The sequence below is a fragment of the Natrix helvetica genome, assembly GCF_964273705.1.
Source record: "Natrix helvetica genome assembly, chromosome: 1".
Lineage (NCBI taxonomy): Eukaryota > Metazoa > Chordata > Lepidosauria > Squamata > Natricidae > Natrix > Natrix helvetica.
The window spans coordinates 99886300-99904726 of NC_138548.1; the positions used below are offsets into that span (position 1 = coordinate 99886300).

General features: G+C 38.2%; 1 protein-coding gene across 2 annotated transcripts in view; it reads left to right on the top strand.

The window, feature by feature from the left end:
* SPON1 (spondin 1) overlaps positions 1 to 18427 on the top strand; it is a 333634-nt gene that overhangs the window by 119478 nt on the left and 195729 nt on the right. For both annotated transcript variants that reach the window (XM_081938796.1, XM_081938797.1), the window contains exons 5-6: positions 3203 to 3276; positions 11861 to 11983. In XM_081938796.1, coding sequence (XP_081794922.1) covers positions 3203 to 3276; positions 11861 to 11983 — 197 coding nt within the window. The remainder of the gene's footprint in view (positions 1 to 3202; positions 3277 to 11860; positions 11984 to 18427) is intronic.

Here is an 18427-nt window from a genome sequence, read left to right on the forward strand (position 1 = left end):
TAAAAGCTAACCACCTTATTAGTCACACATCTTCCCTTCCAAACAAATATGCAGAATTTAATGAGGTTATTTCTCATGTGGGCATAAGCTTTAACATGTGTATAACAAGATATGTTACTTGTACTTGGATGTCTGTAAATAGTTATAGGAAAGAATTAACTATTCAGTATACTAAGCATAGACCTATAAAACCATGCAGTCAAAGTAATGGGCCACATCTAGTAAGCTGTTTCATTAGGGCTGCTAGATCTGGGGTGCAAACATTCAAATGACCTCTAGAAAGAAGTAGAAGCATATAGAAAACTCTCTGTTATCTTCTAGGGTTCATCTAAGCTTTTACCACCCAGATCTGTTAGCTCTATAGGCTTATTTTTAGGTATATCTGGAGCAGTGGTGGGTTCCGGATCCCATTTCAACCGGTACAGTGCAATGGGGCCGGGCGCGGATCACATGAATCAATGCAGCGTGTGCGCACGTGTGCACAGCACACACATACGCACTTACCACCCATGACGCTCTGTGACGCTTCCTCAATGCTCCAGCTGCTCAGCGGAGTGTCACTCAGGCAGTATGTGCTCTGTGCGCCTGAGCGGAAACCCCAAAAACTTCAAATACCAGTAAGGAGCACAGGCGGGCAGGTGGGCCCTCCGGAGCACCGTACCAGAACGGTACCTGGTGCTCCTGGCAAGTACCGGTACGCCCATACCAGGGTGTACCAGTCGTAACCCACCACTGATCGGGAGTCACCGTTTTACAAGAACACAATTAAATGTTTTTGGGCCATTGCACCCAAGATTACATATACTACACCCATTACCTGGCACAAATATATCCTTGTTGTATGCCCTAAACATTTATATTTTTCCTTTAGTTATACTGTTATGATTATTCTTGTTGTTATTTGCAATTGTAAATTTGAAGAGTTGAGATACTGAAAAAAAAACAGGAGAGAAGCAAATGAAAGCACACAAAAATCAAAAAGAAAGCAACAACAATGACAGTTTCTACACTATCATGTGAAGTGTTTTTCACAGTCATAGGTTTGAGATTTATAGCAAGATGTCAGTTATCTCATGGCCTATGAAATTCACATATGGCGCTTATAATGATATAGGTGGCATTTTTTACTTGAGGCACAGAATGGACCCTGAGAACCTCTTTTTTGTCTAGTGCTAAAAAAGAAGGTTGAAATTAGAACAAAACAAAGAAAACTTTTTCAAAGAAGTGAATTACAGATGTGTACATTCTGTACATTTCCATGATACTTGCTGATACACACAGATAGAAATGGACATTTATCACAACAGCTTTAAAAGAAATATTAGTATTTAACATTTAAATATCATTTAAAGGAAACTGATCTGCTCTGGGAGTATATTTTTTCAAGAAAATATGACTTATTGTATTTTTTGGTGGCTGCTAGATCAAAACGTGGATTTTGAAATTTTCAATACAGAAGAAAGTGCATTGATGTCTATAAAAACACTAAACATCAAAGACCAAGGAGAAGAGGCTTTCAAAAATCTGGCTTTGTGCTTAACTGTTCCATTTTTGTGGCTTTTTTAGCACTAGACAAAAGACTTTGTAAACTTTACAAAAATCTGTCTGATATTTCAAAAATACTGGATTTCTAATCTCAAAACTAACTGGGCTTTACAAAAAAGCAGCTTCTAAGAATGAAAACAACCACTTTTGTGAGCAGAAGTTTATTCATATGATCTTTTACTTCTCACTGTGGGTCTCCATAATTCCTGACAGCCTTCTATAAAGAGTCTTTCAATCCATTTTGGACCTGGAAAAATTCCATCACAGTTATGCTTAAGGAAGTCATTTTTTCAGCAGCCAGAAATACTGTTGAAGCTATAGTATTTCTCTAGTTCTTTCATGATTGTGCTGGCAAGATGGGGATCTTAAATGCTACTTAAAAGCATCATGCTTGAAACTGTAGACATTCTATGGTTTAAACAAATGATGTAATTGCTCTTAGAATGATGGCAGATTTTACCAGAAGCGAGTACAAATTGTAATCAGAATGAAAATAAGCACATGCATAAATATAGAAAGATAATAGAGTAGCTTTTGTAAGACTCCCAGAGTATACATGGTAAGGTAAAGGTGAAAGTTCCCCTCGCACATATGTCCTAGTCATTCCCGACTCTAGGGGAAAGTGCTCATCTCCATTTCAAAGCCGAAGAGCCAGCAGTGTCCAAAGTTGTCTCTGTGGGCATGTGGTCAGCATGACTAAATGCCGAAGGTGCACAGAATGCTGTAACCTTTCCACCCTATTTTTCTACTTGCATTTTTACATGCTTTTGAACTGCTAGGTTGGCAGAAGCTTGGGCAAGTAAAGGGGGGTCACTCCATTATGTGATGCTAGGGATTTGAACAGCTGAACTGCCGACCTTCTGATCGACAACCTCTGCATCTTAGCCACTGAGCCACCATGTTCGTTTGTTCATGGTAGAGAAGAGATTTAATGTAAGGACTTCCTTCTCTGTAACTATGTCTTATATCAATTTTATTCACATAAAATTTTCACCTTTTAGAATTTTGATTATTTATCACTCAGGTATTCAAATTTTTATATTTCCTCTTTATCATTGGATTTAGACTGAAACATGTCCAATAAAGTGAAATTTGTACCACCAAGAAGGATTTGGAATAAACCCTTACAGAGTTAGTAACATTAATTCATGAGAAACATAAGCAGAAAATGACATTTGAGTTTGGACTATAATCCTCTTTCCTCCATATATAATGGACTGGGAATTACTGTGGTCTAATTATTTGCTTATCTCACTTGTGACTTATTATAATATTGTTTGATATTTCTCTTCCTTACAAATGAGATGGAGGATGCTAAATAAGATGAGACATTATGTTCCTTAAGAAATACCTAGAGTGTTATGGCATATCAACAAGAAGGAGAAAGGAAGGAGAACATTGATTTCATGCCTCCATAGTCCATAGAGTTTTTAATTATCCATGTACAATTTGATTTACTGACAGTGAGAAAGGGGTAGGATAGGAATAGTTTAAGAAAAAAACAGTTATTTCAATTCTTATCTCCAAGTTGGCTTACTTAGATTTAAACTGTTGATATAATATAATGAAAATAATGTTACTTCCTGCACTGTTTACTTTTAATATCTTAATTATTGAATGCTTTTTATAAATGCTATATTTTTCTCTTTCCAAACAGAGCAAGTATTGTACAAAAGCGAATTATTTATTTTCAAGATGAAGGATCTCTCACCAAGAGGTTGTGTGAGCAAGGTACGGTGAATACTCCTTTTCTGTTTCCATTCTTCTTGCTCTTTGATGAATATAATTTGCCCACAACATTTCTTTCTTTTAGTTGGGAGCACGTGCCAGCTGAATTTAAATAGTTTTTAGTCATATTTATTTCAGTGCAAAAAAATCTGTCAGATTTGATTTGTTTTGAATAATTTCTACTACTTCCTAAATTAATTGCATCCTCAAAATTACCTTTTGAACTTGTTTATTTGAAATTGTTATGTTACATTCATTTATGTTACAAATGAATTTTCTTTCAGAATTTATTGTGATCTTGACTTGGACTTCATCTATGTTTAAATTTGTAAACAAGTAAATTTAGGTGTTTATCTATGTAGGTCTTTTATACTATTAATTTTCTAATGAATAGTAAATTAATTAGGAAATTTCCCCAGACTGTAATTTTTGCTCTATGTCCGTGATGGCGAACCTATGGCACGCATGCCACCAGAGCCATTTATCAAGGTACATGAGGCTTGCCCTGTCAGCTGGCCAGCACGCATGCACATGCTACCCAGCTGATTTCAACCTTCTTTTGAGGCCATTTTTCACCCTCCGTAGGCTTTCCTGAGCATGAAAAACCAGCTCTGTGGGCAAACCGTAAGTTCGCAATGGACTTCCGGTTTGCTCATAGGGTCGGTTTTAGCTCTCCGGCGCATTCAGGAGCCTTCAGGAGGCTTTCCTTAAGGCTCCGGAAGACAAAAAACAACCCTACGAGCAAACTGGAAGTGCAGGTAGGGCCAGTTTTTCATTATCCAGGGGATTCAGGGAAGCTCCTGAAGCTTCCGGAGGCCCTCCAGGAGGAGCGCCATAGGCTGTTTTTGCCCTCCACGGGCTCCTATAAAGCCTCTGGAGTCTGGGGAGGACGAAAAAAGCACACCAAAAATGGAGTGCTTGTTGTGGCGCATGTGCGCTGTGGTCGTGCGTATAGCATTATGGGTGTGGCACACCCCTGCACGACCCCCCTGCACTCCCCCCGCTTTTGGCACACGAGCCAAAAAATGTTCTCCATCACTGCCCTATGCACTGTGAAGTCTGACCAGGATTCTAGTCTTGGAAAAGGCTATGTACCAACAGAAAGAATTTTATGGGATTTAGAAGGGAGCAATAAAAACACCCAAACCCACATGCATGGGTACTAAAGTTTGTTTACTCGTTGTATAGAAATATAGAAAAGAACAATATATGTTTAGGCCTGCTGAAACAAAGTTGCATTGTTGCAAAAAAACCTGTTGTCCGGAACATTTGACTTTGTCCACATAACAGAACAGCATGTGTAGAACTACTAATTTATATATTTGGGAAAGGGATTAAATTCTCAAATTGTAGTAACAAAGGCAGGGCCAAATTTTCCTATAGGCTAACTAGGCTTCAGCCTAGGACCTCAAGATCAAGAGGGGCCTTTTATTTTTATTTATTATCCGTGCCACATTTTTTATAAAGGTTAGTATCAATTACAACATGTTTCATTTAATATATTGATATATATCACAGTAATGATGTATTTTATTATCTCTCATGTAATTTACAAACTTAAAAATGGGAGGTGAAAGGGCCCCATAAGTGGAATAGCCTACGGCCTCTTTTCATCTAAATCCGGCCCTGAACAAAGGTTATATGGACATTCCCTTGTCAAGTAAATCAAATGTGTGTACACACACACTGTAGTCAATAAACAAGCTGGCCTTGAAGGACAGAGGGAAGATCAGTGGTGGGTTCCTACCAGTTCGCACCGGATCGCGCGAACCGGTTGAAGACCGAACCCGGAAGTAACCGGACCCGGAAGTAACCGGGAACCGGCACCGGTCCTGTCACTTTATCCCCCTTGCCATCCCAACGGAGCTCGCTCGCTCCCCCGCCCGTCCGCACTAAGCTAGCTAGCCCAGCTAGCCGCTCATTGATTGGCTGGAGTTCAGCCAATCAGTGAGCGGGCTGGAGGCGACCCGTTTAAAAGCGGGTTGTCCTCCATTTCAAAACTCCCTTCTCTTCGCTGGGAGCTTGCTGCTTCCTTCAGGTAAGCAACTAAGCGCGAGGGGGGGCGGGAGGCTAGCTTCGGCGAGGAAAGGCCTCTAGGCCTTCCCTCGCTGAAGCGGCGGGCTGGCGTGGGCCGTGCGGGCGGTGGGCAGCTAGCTTCACCCAGGAAAGGCCTCTGGGCCTTTCCGGGACGAAGCGCCAGGGTCGCGTGGAACGCGCGGCCGCCGGGAAGCTAGCTTCGCCCGGGAAAGGCCTCTGGGCCTTTCCGGGACGAAGCGCCGGGGTCGCATGGAACGCGCGGCCGCCGGGAAGCTAGCTTCGCCCGGGAAAGGCCGCTGGGCCTTTCCGGGACGAAGCGCCGGCGTCGCGTGGAACGCGCGGCCGCCGGGAAGCTAGCTTCGCCCGGGAAAGGCCGCTGGGCCTTTCCGGGACGAAGCGCCGGCGTCGCGTGGAATGCGCGCCCGCCGGGAAGCTAGCTTCGCCCGGGAAAGGCTGCTGGGCCTTTCCGGGACGAAGCGCCGGCGTCGCATGGAACGCGCGGCCGCCAGGAAGCTAGCTTCGCCGAGGAAAGGCTCCTGGGCCTTTCCTCGATGAAGCACCGGGCTGGCCTGGGCGGCAAGCCTCTGCGAGGCTAGGCCAAAAGCCCCCCACCCTCCCCTCTCCAGCCTCGCCTGGCTGGCTAAGCTCTAAGCAGTCTTAAACAGTCTTACCTGTCCTCCTGCCTCTCTGCCTGTCTGCTGCCTGTTGCAGCATCGGAGAGCTGCTGATTCTGCCTGCTGGTAAGTAACCTGGTTTTTTTTCTTTTATTTTTTTAATGTATTTTAAAATAATATTTTATTTATTGTGCATAGAATTTTTTTAAATAATTTTACTTAAAAGTATTGAGTATAGAATATTTTAAAATGGTTTACTTCAATTTATTCAATTGTCTCAGACTATTTTAAAAAAGATTCTATCCAAAATAAATTAAAATAAAGCATTTTAAAATATTCTATACTCAATACTTTAAAATGTATTGTGTATAGAATTGTTTTAAATTGTTTTATTGTAATTTATTGTGTATTGAATGTTTTTAATGCTTTCATTTTAAATTATTGTGTGTGGAATAGTTTGAAATGGTTACAGTATAAATTATTGCTGGTGGAATAATGGTTACAGTTGGTACAATATCTTAAAATAGTTATAGTATAAATTATTGCTGGTGGAATACTTAACAATGGTTTTTAAGGATTTTTATTTATTTATAGAATATCTTTTTTAAATTATTGTTTGGGAATTTTTATGTTTTAATTGTTTATAAAATATATTTACTACAAGAAATGTTATTCCTTTTTGCAAATGTTTTCTTTGTGGTGCAATATGTTGCTTAAAAGTGTTCAGACCAGGTTTATATATCTCAAAGTGGGTGCTTTTCTATGGGCAGGCCAGGTTTGCCACATTTAATGTGTTTCACCCTGGTTGTTTAGGTAATTGTGAGGTGGTTGCTGGTTCTGTGAGCTTCCTGGCACTGTCCTTTATAATTTCCCACAATGCCTTGATGGTTTTTATTCCAGTGGCTTTGTCTTTCCTGTCCTTAGGGTTAGGGGGGAAAAAACACTGGTTTCATTTGCAGTCTTTGGGGGGGGGGGACAAAAAGGAGAAAGAGGGAGGAGGTGGGCGAAAGTGGGATCCTTGCTGCTTTCTGAGCTTGGTGGGTTTTTTTACAGACATTTCACTACCAAACTAGGTAACATCATCAGTGCTAGATGGGGTTGTGGGGAAAGGAGGAGGAGGAGAAGTCGAAGGACAAAAAGGAAAAAGATAAGGAGGGAGAGGACTGTGGGGTCCTTTGGTGTTCTCTGAACCTGGTGGTTTTTAATTATTTTTAGGGAATTTTTATTTATTTATTGTTTATAGAATGTTTATTACAAGAAATGTTATTCCTTTTTGCAAATGTTTTATTTGTGATGCAATATGTTGCTTTTAAGTGTACAGGTTGGTGTTTGGTATGTGTCTCAAGGTGGCTTCTTTTCTATGGGCAGGCCAGGTTGGTGCAAGGCAGCTTTGCCAGATTTTGTGTGTTTCTGTGTGATACCTGGTTGTTTAGGTAATTGTGAGGTGGTTGCTGGTTCTGTGAGCTTCCTGGCACTGTCCTTTATAATTTCCCACAATGCCTTGATGGTTTTTATTCCTGTGGCTTTGTCTTTCCTGTTCTTAGGGTTAGGGAAAAAAACTGGTTTCATCTGCAGTCTTTTGGGGGGGAATTGTTTTTTTTTTGTGTGTGTGTGTTTTCCTGGCACTGTCATAGTTTGTGTTTGTGGGTATGTAATGTCCTGCAGTTATCTACACATTAATAATGATCAAGTACTAATAATATTTCCTTATACATTTTAATGACCTTTCCTTTCATAATTGGTGTTTTCTTTCATACTTTTAGATTTCTAATTGCTGTTTCTGTTAGTTAGCAATTGATAAAACAAATTCCACGTGAAAAAGTATTCAAAGCCTTCTTGGTTTTAATTGTCAATTTATTCATTCTTGCACATTCTAATATTTATTCATTTTCATATCTTTGTTTTTTCCACTGTTGTGCAAACACAATTCCAACAGCTGTTAACATGTGTAAAATTAAATATGTATTTATTTATTCCCTTTGAAATACAAGTAGTAAGTAGTAAGCTACTTACCTTCTGTAAGTAGCTCTTTTATTGTTTTGTGTACTTATTTTAATCTTATTTAAGTAGTAAGTGCACAAAATAATAAATTTCCTTTTTTATATTTTCTTTTTGTAGATCATTCATTGGGGCAAAAAATTCAGTTACATTGTCTTGGCCACTCCCATCCGGTCACATGACTGCCAAGCCACTCCCACCAGGTCACATGGCTGGCAAGCCACTCCCACAAAGGAGGCCACACCCACAGAGTAGGTTCCAAAAAATTTTGAAACCCACCACTGGGGAAGATCCACTACTGAGGTCAGGTAAATGAAACTTGAACCCAAGTCAAAAAAAATGTTTGCAAAAATGCCTCAAACAGCAGCACAAACATGGAGAGAGATAGAGAGGGAGGAGGGAGGGACCCCTAATTGTGATGAAACTAAATAGGGGAAAGGAAAGGAAACACAATCAGTGTTTGTGAGTTTCCGTTACTAGAGCTATTCCAATGAAAGTACTATAGCCTACCTTATAGGGCTGGTACACACCTCAGTCTTTAAACAATAAAAAATGCATTATTAGAAGAATCTACTCTTGCCAGAATAATGTGCCTACTGAGATAAGTGAGTGGCATATAGGAAGCCATATCTACTCATTTTCCTTTCATCTCTCAGGTGCAGAAACAATGCAAAGTAGCTTTTTTTTTTTGCAATTGCCACCATAATAACATGCAAGTTGCTTCACACATACTCATCATGTCACTTTCACACAGCTAACCTAAAATATTTTGTCAGAAGAGAAGATGTAATTTCTTCCCTGTTTTCCTTAATAGAAGCAAACTGGACAGGTCATTCAACTTTACAATAGTACTGTTCATACAGTATTTCCCACATTTTCATTTTCCTGAACAATTTACTCAGAAGGACTGTAAAATGTGTGTTCTGCAGATGTTTAATTACTTTTGAGATTACATTCAAAATGTATGATTTTTATGCTGAAGCCTTCCAGAAAATGCTTTCTGGAAGCATTTCCAGAAATGCTTTTCAGATCTTCTTCCACAAGGTCAGTGATTCCTTTATGGAGGCCTGCAGAGGAAATTCCCACTGCAATTCATTTTATTTGTGGCTGCTTATTCTTTCAGTAATAGTCATTTTTAAAGGGATATCAAGACAGATGGCCTTTGTATTTTTCCCTTTGACCCAAGAATCCTGGATTAGCATAATTTGGCCTTGACTTTTATACTCTTCCTGAAATATCCCGAAGTATATGCTCTAAGATGCTTAACTGAATTTAATAGAACATGACATATCTGACACTCGCCAGGCTATCTCACTTTCTGAGTCTATTTAGTAATGCAGATTGCTTTCATTTTGAAACAGGTCTTTGTGACATAAAGGGTGAATGTGCTCAAGAAAGTCAGTGGAGCAAGTTACATAAATAAAATGGAGATGTCTGTTTTGGTCTTGAATGCAGAAAAAGTCAATGGAAGCATTAAAAGCCAAAACAATTTGTCAAGAATCTGAATTGCATCCCATTTGTTTCTAAAAGAAGGAAACATTCTGCCTCTCAACATGTTTTGAAACTCTTTTTTATGGCATGTTTTTTATTTTTATTTCAAAGTTAAGTATTAGTGTATGTACGAAACATTTGCTTATGTTACATGTCACCTTGCTATACCTGTAATATCATTACCATAGACTCAGTGGTGGGATTCAAAATTTTTACTACCAGTTCTGTGGGCATGGCTTGGTGGGCATGGCAGGGGAAGGATACTGTAAAATCTCCATTCCCTCCAAAGTCCAGGGGAAGATTACTGAAAAATTCCCATTTCCTCCAGATCAGCTGGGACTCGGGAGGCAGAGAATAAATGGGGACAGGGACAGTCAGAGGTGGTATTTACCAGTTCTCCGAACTATTCAAAATTTCTGCTACCAGTTCTGCAGTTCTGGTAGAAGGAGCGGAGGTCGGTAGTAATTCTAATATCGGGGGGAGGTCATTCCAGAGGGTTGGGCCCATCACAGAGAAGGCTCTACTCCTGGGCGCCGCCCATTGACACTGCTTAGTGGACGGCACCTGGAGGAGTCCCTCCCTGTGGGAGCGGATTGGTCGCAGGGATGTATGAGGTGAGATGCGATCCCGCAGGTAACTAGGTCAACTGAGAAATTTGAGACACATCTTTCCCCAAATTATGTTTTCAATGTTCTCTGATATTTTAAGGTGGTACCACCAGAATGTGGGAGAGAAAATAAAGAAAATCGATATTAGAAATACCCTAGATATTCTACAATATAATACTGTTCTTGTCAATATCTTCCCTTGTATATGTAGTATATATAGTATTTTATACTGCAGGCCTTTTCACACGTAGGTAGGGTCATTTCAAAAAGGGGAGAGGGAATCAGAAGGTCGAGAAAGAAGCAACAAATGAAGAATGCAAATAACCTTTGAAAAATGACAGGTAACCTCTGTCACTTCCGACTCAAATCAAACAGAATTTCAGCTGAACTGAAGTCATTTATAAATAAAAGGCCACCTCTAGGTCCAACTTAGTGCATGATCACAAATGTACCCTGGCACTCAAGGTTACGTGTGCAATCAGCTGAGATTTACAAATATCTAGAGCTGTATTTTACACAAAAAGAGAAGGATATATTGGTGCTCAAAAATGTATTTGCCAAGTCTAGAATTTCAACATTTTGCAGACCATCAAAGTTTGGTGACTTCATAACGTTGAATTAGAATAAGTAACACTTATTTTTTCTAGTTGATTATGAAAGATTTGTGTTCCTACTATTTTTGAGCAAAATTGAAACTCTAGAATTAAACTATGTGAGGAAAACCTATTATATAAATATGTAGCCTTCCTTTTGGCAATGAAATGCACTTTCTTAAAATGCACAGTTTTATTTCAATATTGAACCTTTCCTGTATGCGCTTAGCCACTGCTGAATGTTTAACCCTCCTGTAATAAAATGTGAAATTATCTCCTAGGGAAGTTCATTTAGAAAAAGAACCAAATGATCACTCATACTTCTTATTTTGGTTATTGGACTGGTTCATGTGGTAACATCAGTAGGCATGGCATGCCTATGTAATTTCTCTTGTTTGTAATACTTCCTGAAAGAAAGGAGTTTAGAGTTATGTGGTACAGAAATACTCTTGCCTCATTTTGTATTGACAAGATAAAGTAAATGGCAGGTGTAAGTAAGCAATAAAACATAGTATCAAGCTTCAAATGGAGTTTTTGCTGTTACAACTATTATTGCTTCTCGGCCTACCAACAACCTATGGGGGCAGGGAAGGGGGAGACAGAACTAAGCTCCAAACATCAAGATGGCAGCCATGGGAACTAAGGACATTTCGGCAGGTATTTACCAGAGTCAGGGAAAAAAAACCTTTCTCACAACAATATCAGAAGTCTTCATTGGACAATGTGACCTGGTCTTAAGGGTGGGGGGGGGAGGGAAGACCTGAATTTTAACTATATGGATTGTGTGGGAAATAGATCAGGTTTTTCCCTTATCTTTGCCAATATGATGTACTCAATACAGTTTTGTATTAAGAGATTGCTCTTTTTTCTTTGATTGGGTTCATCAGTCGGAATGTTAACACATAGACATGGAAACTATTCTAGTATACAGGTCCTAAGTACACATGCAAAGAAGAAACATATGAAATATTTGGATCATGGGAAGTTGCTGTGCAAGACGCCTATTCCAGGGTCTATCTACTATCATCCTTGGGGATTTCTGACAGGCAGAAGGGACTTAAGGCAATCTTTTTACTATATATGGTGCTAATTCTGTTTCATTTAATGAAATCCCTTCACAGATTTGCTTATTGTCTTTGAAGTGGAACAAAATCTGTTGCCTAATGTCTTGTTAGAGTACATAATACAACCCGTTTACAGTTATATATTACACAAAATAATGTTTTATATTATTATTTCTTACTAGACTCCGTCATGGAGGGTGTGACAGATAAGCCAATCATAGACTGTTGTGCTTGTGGAACTGCTAAATATAGGCTTACCTTTTATGGAAACTGGTCAGAGAAATCACATCCAAAAGATTATCCACGTGAGTATTCTATTTTTTATTTCATGCTTTAGATGACCCTATATAGTTTTTCAAAGGACTTTTTGTATTCAGATTTTACACATGCACAGAAAAGCAGCCGAGCTTTTATATCCAAATGTAAAATGTATGGATCATGAGGTTTCAGCTGCCTTCTATTGTTACCCTACAGGAAAAATGCTAAGATAAAATACCATTTCAAAGCATTGAACATGTAGGATTACAGCTCTAATCGGATGCTTATTTAACAATATGGCATTCTTTTGCATTCATGCTCTAGGCTATTATTTTCAGTGCTGATCAGTATTTTATATATTCATTTAATTTAATATAATCCTGATACTTAATGGGAAAAAAGTCAGCCATTATTTGATTGCAGCTCCCCGTATTAGAGGTCCTAGGGTTTTACCTCCCCCCCCCCAGTTCTGTTATTGGATTTTACTTTTAGATCTTTAAATAATACTTTCATATCAGTGACAATGAAACCAATCAAGTGACCTAAAATTTTGAGTCACTTTCAGTTTTGCTTTAATAAAGAATATACAATGGGCAACATATTATTAAAGGCTTTGTGCGTATTTTATTCTTTAATATTGCTTTGTTCCAATGCAACAAGCTAAAGGTCGTGCAGCCAAAATGTTGTCTATATATCAAATGTTATTGATATCAGCTTCATAGATTTTTGTCTCAACTTTATTAAGTTGAAGACTGTCCAATTCAGATATAGAGCTGGGTGTGTTAATAAAGGAGTTTATATTGACACATTAAAATTTGTGCTTTGAATTTGTGACTGAAATTGAAACTGTAGAGCAAATGCAAAGACTAACTTTTCGTATAGCTGTATGGAGATTCTCAGTCATCCAGGTCATGGTTGTCCCAAAGGTGCTTTTTTCAGGAGGCAACTGGATTTTCTTGGGTTTGTTTTTTTTTGAAGACAGGTTTTCCTACTGCTAAGATTCTATAGTGCAGGCATCCCCAAGTCCTAGGCTGCGACCCATTACCAGCCCTTGAGCCTTTTGGAACTGGGCTACGGAACTGGCAGGCAGCCGAGCACCTGCATCTCCATTTGTGCAAGCAGTGGGCATACGTGCCTGTCACTCATGCAAATGGAATTTCACCTGGACCTGCTTTTCCACTGCATTTGGGGAGCCAACCCCCCCCCCAGCTTTCCCCAAAACTGAAAAGGTTGGGGAACTCTGCTAGAGTGATTGTTGATGTGAGCTGTATTTGATATATTGGTAAACTAAAAATAAAGTTCTTTTGTTATTTGTAAACATTTTTCTGAATAATATGGGTTCCAAGTTCCGTTTCTTGCTTCTTTAGCTAATTAATAGTGGCAAGTTGCCTTTTTAGCTTAAATGATATCAAGTCTCATGTCACCTTCTGGTGAGATGGGCAGCAAATAAATTACATAAACAAAAATAAATAAGTCTCCTTTTTAGTTATTATTTCAACCTGGCCACGGGACTGTCACTAGGAGAATGTATTAAAATATATATCAAATAGTATAAAATGACCTATACATCTAGTTATACACAGTTATTATTTCAACCTGGCCACGGGACTGTCACTAGGAGAATGTATTAAAATATATATCAAATAGTATAAAATGACCTATACATCTAGTATTTGTTACCTAATATGACCCAGAAATGTTTGCAACTCAGTTTCAGTGTGCATGGAAAAGTGGTTTGTTGGCTAGCCAAAGTGAAAAATATGGGCACGGAGAAGAGAACAGGCATACTTATTGTGGGGCATGCAGGTTGCAGGAATATTTTCATTCAATAGCTGGGGCTAATATTACATAGTTAAAAGAATGGTGAGTTTAAATTGAGGGTGCATTAATTGAAAATTCCTGCATCAGAGTAATATTTTTATAGTCCATTTTATCTCAGGAGGATATTGTCTTTTTAATCTTACCCAGTTAGTTGACCCAGGCTCTAAGAGCCTTGGACCCCAGACAAATGGTTTATTTAGATCTTCGTATGAGAGTTGGGGAGATATTTTATTTTGTAAAAACAAATATATGAAAGTGTTATGTGAACGGCTTTTATATTCTACTCTATTACTATACTGTATATTATCACTATTCAATTGCTGTTATTATGACAATGTTTGTATTACTATGTTATCACTGTTCAATATGCAATGCCCTCTTCAATTTTAATTTTTCCCTTCTCAAAGGGTTTAGCAAATTCTGTGGAGCAGGGTTCTACTCTGGAATAGACCCGTGATGGAAAACCTATGGCACTCTCTATGGGCACGCATGCTGGCCAGCTGCTCTTCACATGAGCCAGAAAACAGCTTGAAAACAGCTGAAAAATGGCCCCAAAACAGGCCATTTTTCAGGCCATTCTCAGACTGTTTTTCAGGCCATTTTCAGGCTGTTTTTGGGGTCACTTTTGACCCCAAAACAGCCCCAAAATGGTCCAAAAAACAGCCGAAACCAACCCAAAAAACAAGCATGTGTGCGTCGGGCAGCGAGTCTTCGGGTTTCTAGCATTACGGTATGCGCACATACACACATGTTCCAATTTGGGCACTTGGTGCTGAAAAGGTTTGCCATCACAGCTCTAGACACATGTATTTTGATATACTATACATATTGTTTAAGTACTATAGCAAAATTTGGTGCAGTGGTTAAGGCATCAGTCTAGAAACTGGGAGACTATGAGTTTTAGTCGTATCTTAGGCACAAAATCAGCTGGGTGACCATGGGCCAACCACTTTCTCTCCTCCCTAGGAAGAAGGCAATGTCAATCCATTTCCAAAAACCTTGACAGGAAAACAGCAGGGATTAATTCAGACAGTCGCTGGAACTCAAAAATCTGTCTCCAATCACAAAACAAAACAAACCACAGCCAAAGTCCTGGTTACTGTAATTCTGTACAGACCCAATCCAAGTTCCATTCAACAATTCTATTTTACCTGATTCTGTCCTCACCCATCATTCCAAGTTCTTTAAAAAATGAACATTTTAAAGTCATCTTTCTCTTTTTCAAACAGGAAACAGATGTCCACAAGAAAGCACTTGACTGTAGTAATCAGCCATTTACTTCAATAATAACCTTTTATGAATAGATCTTTTAAAACCAATGTCTCATTTGACCAATGTATACTATCACTCTTAACAATGTGCTACATATTCATGACAGTGCTACTGAAACAAACTCTTTGATTGCGCTGTAAATTGTATCATTTGCAACTACCTTCATTTTTTTTTCTATCATCGTTAACAACAAAAGAATGTGGAATAATTTGTGTTTTGCTATTGTTGCTTCATTATTCCAGCAGTTACCATTAGGCATTCTCATTTTGTCATTGACATTCAATTATAGTAACAGTTTTGCCCTTCAGTTATAATACATTTTCTTCTTACCTGCTATTTCTTTGTTCATTTGAATATGAGGTACAACATTGCTAGCCATAGTCATTGCTAATTATATGCAATCTAGTAAAACTTCACTTTTGAAAAACTGCTCTGCAGGAAAGTGCTACTGTTCCAAAATTACTGATTTCTTACAGAATTAAATCTAATGGAGTTAATGTTGAGGATATAAATCAAAACAATGAGCTGAAATTTTTATTCCCTATTTTTACTAACATAGGAAAAATATGTTTTTCACTTTGGTATTGATATGAAGAGTGCCTTTCTGCTTAATTTTTTTTTTGCCATAGCACTATTTCAAATAATCGTGTTGAAGTCTATAAAATGAAAATATAATATACAAAATAAATTAATACAATATTTAAAAGTAATTAATTCTCAATGAAACATTAAATCTACTTTCAAAATCTAAAATCTGGAACAATCAAATCAACTAGACAAAGTAATATAAGGTAATATGGGTAATAGGCAATATAACAATCTTAATTTTTAATTATACACATACATGCATGTGGACATCATTTTAAAATGTTCGATTTCCACTAGCTTCCATGAACTGACAAAGTATAAGGATTTCACTGATGTCCTTAACTCATCACACCAAAGAAATAGTCCTACCATTAAAGCAAGGCCTAAAGCTATTTTAGCTCCTTTATAAATTGCATTAATTTAGACTTTAATTGAAGGGTCAAAGGCAGTTGATTTCACAAAACAAGAACCAGGGACATAAACACCCAAAGACAAAATGTTATTCTAGTAAATGGAACAAACTAGATCAGGTTACTTGGTGAAGCATATAATGAGAATGAAGGATAATGAGGATAATGAAGAATATAGTATCTATAGGGGGAGCTTGGAAAATGATAATGTGACTAGATTGAAAGTCTGTAGAGGAGTATTGCCAAAAGAGAAATTTGACAGAAGGAGGAAACATCACAAAGTGTCCTAACAGACAACTTTTGGATTGAATAAAGGCAGAAAGTAGTGTATAACTGACAAACTTCTACCTTAGTCCAGAAATGAAACTAATCAGCTTTATAGTCTCATGGCTACAGGATGTTCAGGAAAACAATAGCAGCAGCAACAGCAGCAGCAGCAACATATCTTACCCATATTTAAGCTGTGCAATGACATCCAAGCCAAAACACTTGCAAGGCAATCTAACAAAATGTGTTGTACTTCTACTTATAATGACCGATGGTTAAAAAGAATATCGATTGATTGAGATTGGATTACACTGCATCATCTAAAAGATAGAGGGAGGCCTATACCTGTGTGGAATTTATATACGTAACTGCTATACCGAGTCCAACAATGTGAAATTAAAGATCCAAAAGAAATTGTACTGATGATAAATTAAACAATAAAAAATATAAGGAACCATAAGAATAAAAGAAGAGAAGAAAAAAACCATTCTCATCAAATAAAAATATATAATCAAGAACAACACTAGTTACCTTGTTTAGGTAGTGAAATATCTGCAAAAAAGTGACCAAGCTCAGAGATCATCAAGGATCCCTGATTTCAATCCTGAGCTACAAATATTCTCCTTTATTGGTAAGCTATTCATTGATAATAGATGTTAAATATACAACTGTTTTGACTGATTAAAGTTAGTTTTAGTTTTATTTCATCCAGTGGGACTCTTCCAATACCTTTTCTGTATCTGGATTTGCATTGCACATACTGATTAAGTCACGAAAAACAGATTCTTAGGAGGTAGCACCTGGCTACAACAGGAGCCAGAAAGGTGAGATTTGATGGTAGTGCTAAAGGAAATGTTCAGGGCTTCTGCCAACTTTAGTATCTTTCCAGTTTTATTACCTGACAACAAGAAGACACAAGCTGGGAAAAGGATGTTGGAGAAATTTGATTATCTGGCTGGGAGATGACATTACAAAGCACCAGACGGTGTGGTGATATATCCCGCAAAGAAAACTGGATAATAAAGTAGTCCAGATGGCATTGTTGGAAAAAATTACAAAATCATAAAGGCAGACAAGATCCAGGATACTGGCCTTTTCTCAATTTGGGTATTCAAGAAGAATTAAGTGAAAAGGTGCCAAAAGACAGGAAATCTCCAATGTTAATATGGCTTGTAGTCCCATGTCTGGGATTTTAAAGTTTCTCCAATCGGAGTGTGGGTACAACCTGACTGAGAAAGCCTTGTGATTATGATAATCAGAATAATTATTTACCTCGGGTGGAGATAAATCAATCCAATTGGACATCTAAACAAAATTTTAAGTGAATGATCAATAATACGAATAAAATACAGATGGAAAAGTCAATTTTATTCAAAGAGCCTAACTTGTTCTATGTAATAACAAGCAGTAGACAAAGCAATTGCCATGGTATCTTCACAATTTAGCCAGGTTTCAATTATTGTTTATAACACAATAGAATAGTCAATTAAACATTAGACAGGAAATTACCTTTCCTGCTTAGCAAGTGTGGATGCCAAAGAACACAGCTATAAGAAAACTTATTTACAATGTTTCTAATGCAGTGGAATCTGACTTGCATGCTAAACTCTTTTTGTCAAGCTTAGTCAAGGTACAGTATCTTCAAAATATGGAGGTCATAACAACAATCAACTGTTCAGATCCCAGCGAATACATAAGGTTCTTAAATATCTCCAACAGTTCTGAATGCGCACACAATCCATTTTTCCCATCTCCCTATTGCTCCCTCTGCCTGGTTTGCTTCTACTACTAATAATAGTACTGGCAGTGATCTTAGGAAAACCAGAGTTTCTTAAATCAGTGCCCCCCCTCCATATCCAGTAATACTGATAGACCATAAAATCTACTGATAAATAATAAACTATAGACTGGAAATATCCATCCTGTCTTTAGCAATCACGCTCTCTGATTCTCTGTCACCAACTATAGCTTACCTCTCATCACCACCAAAACACAAGGGGGAATATAAGTGGGAAAAAATAAGTTGGTCTTCAAGTTTCTTACTCCTAGGCAAGCACTATGCTACAGAGCCATATATCCGTAATGGCAAATCTATGGCACGCGTGCCACAGGTGACACGCAGCGCCCTCTCTG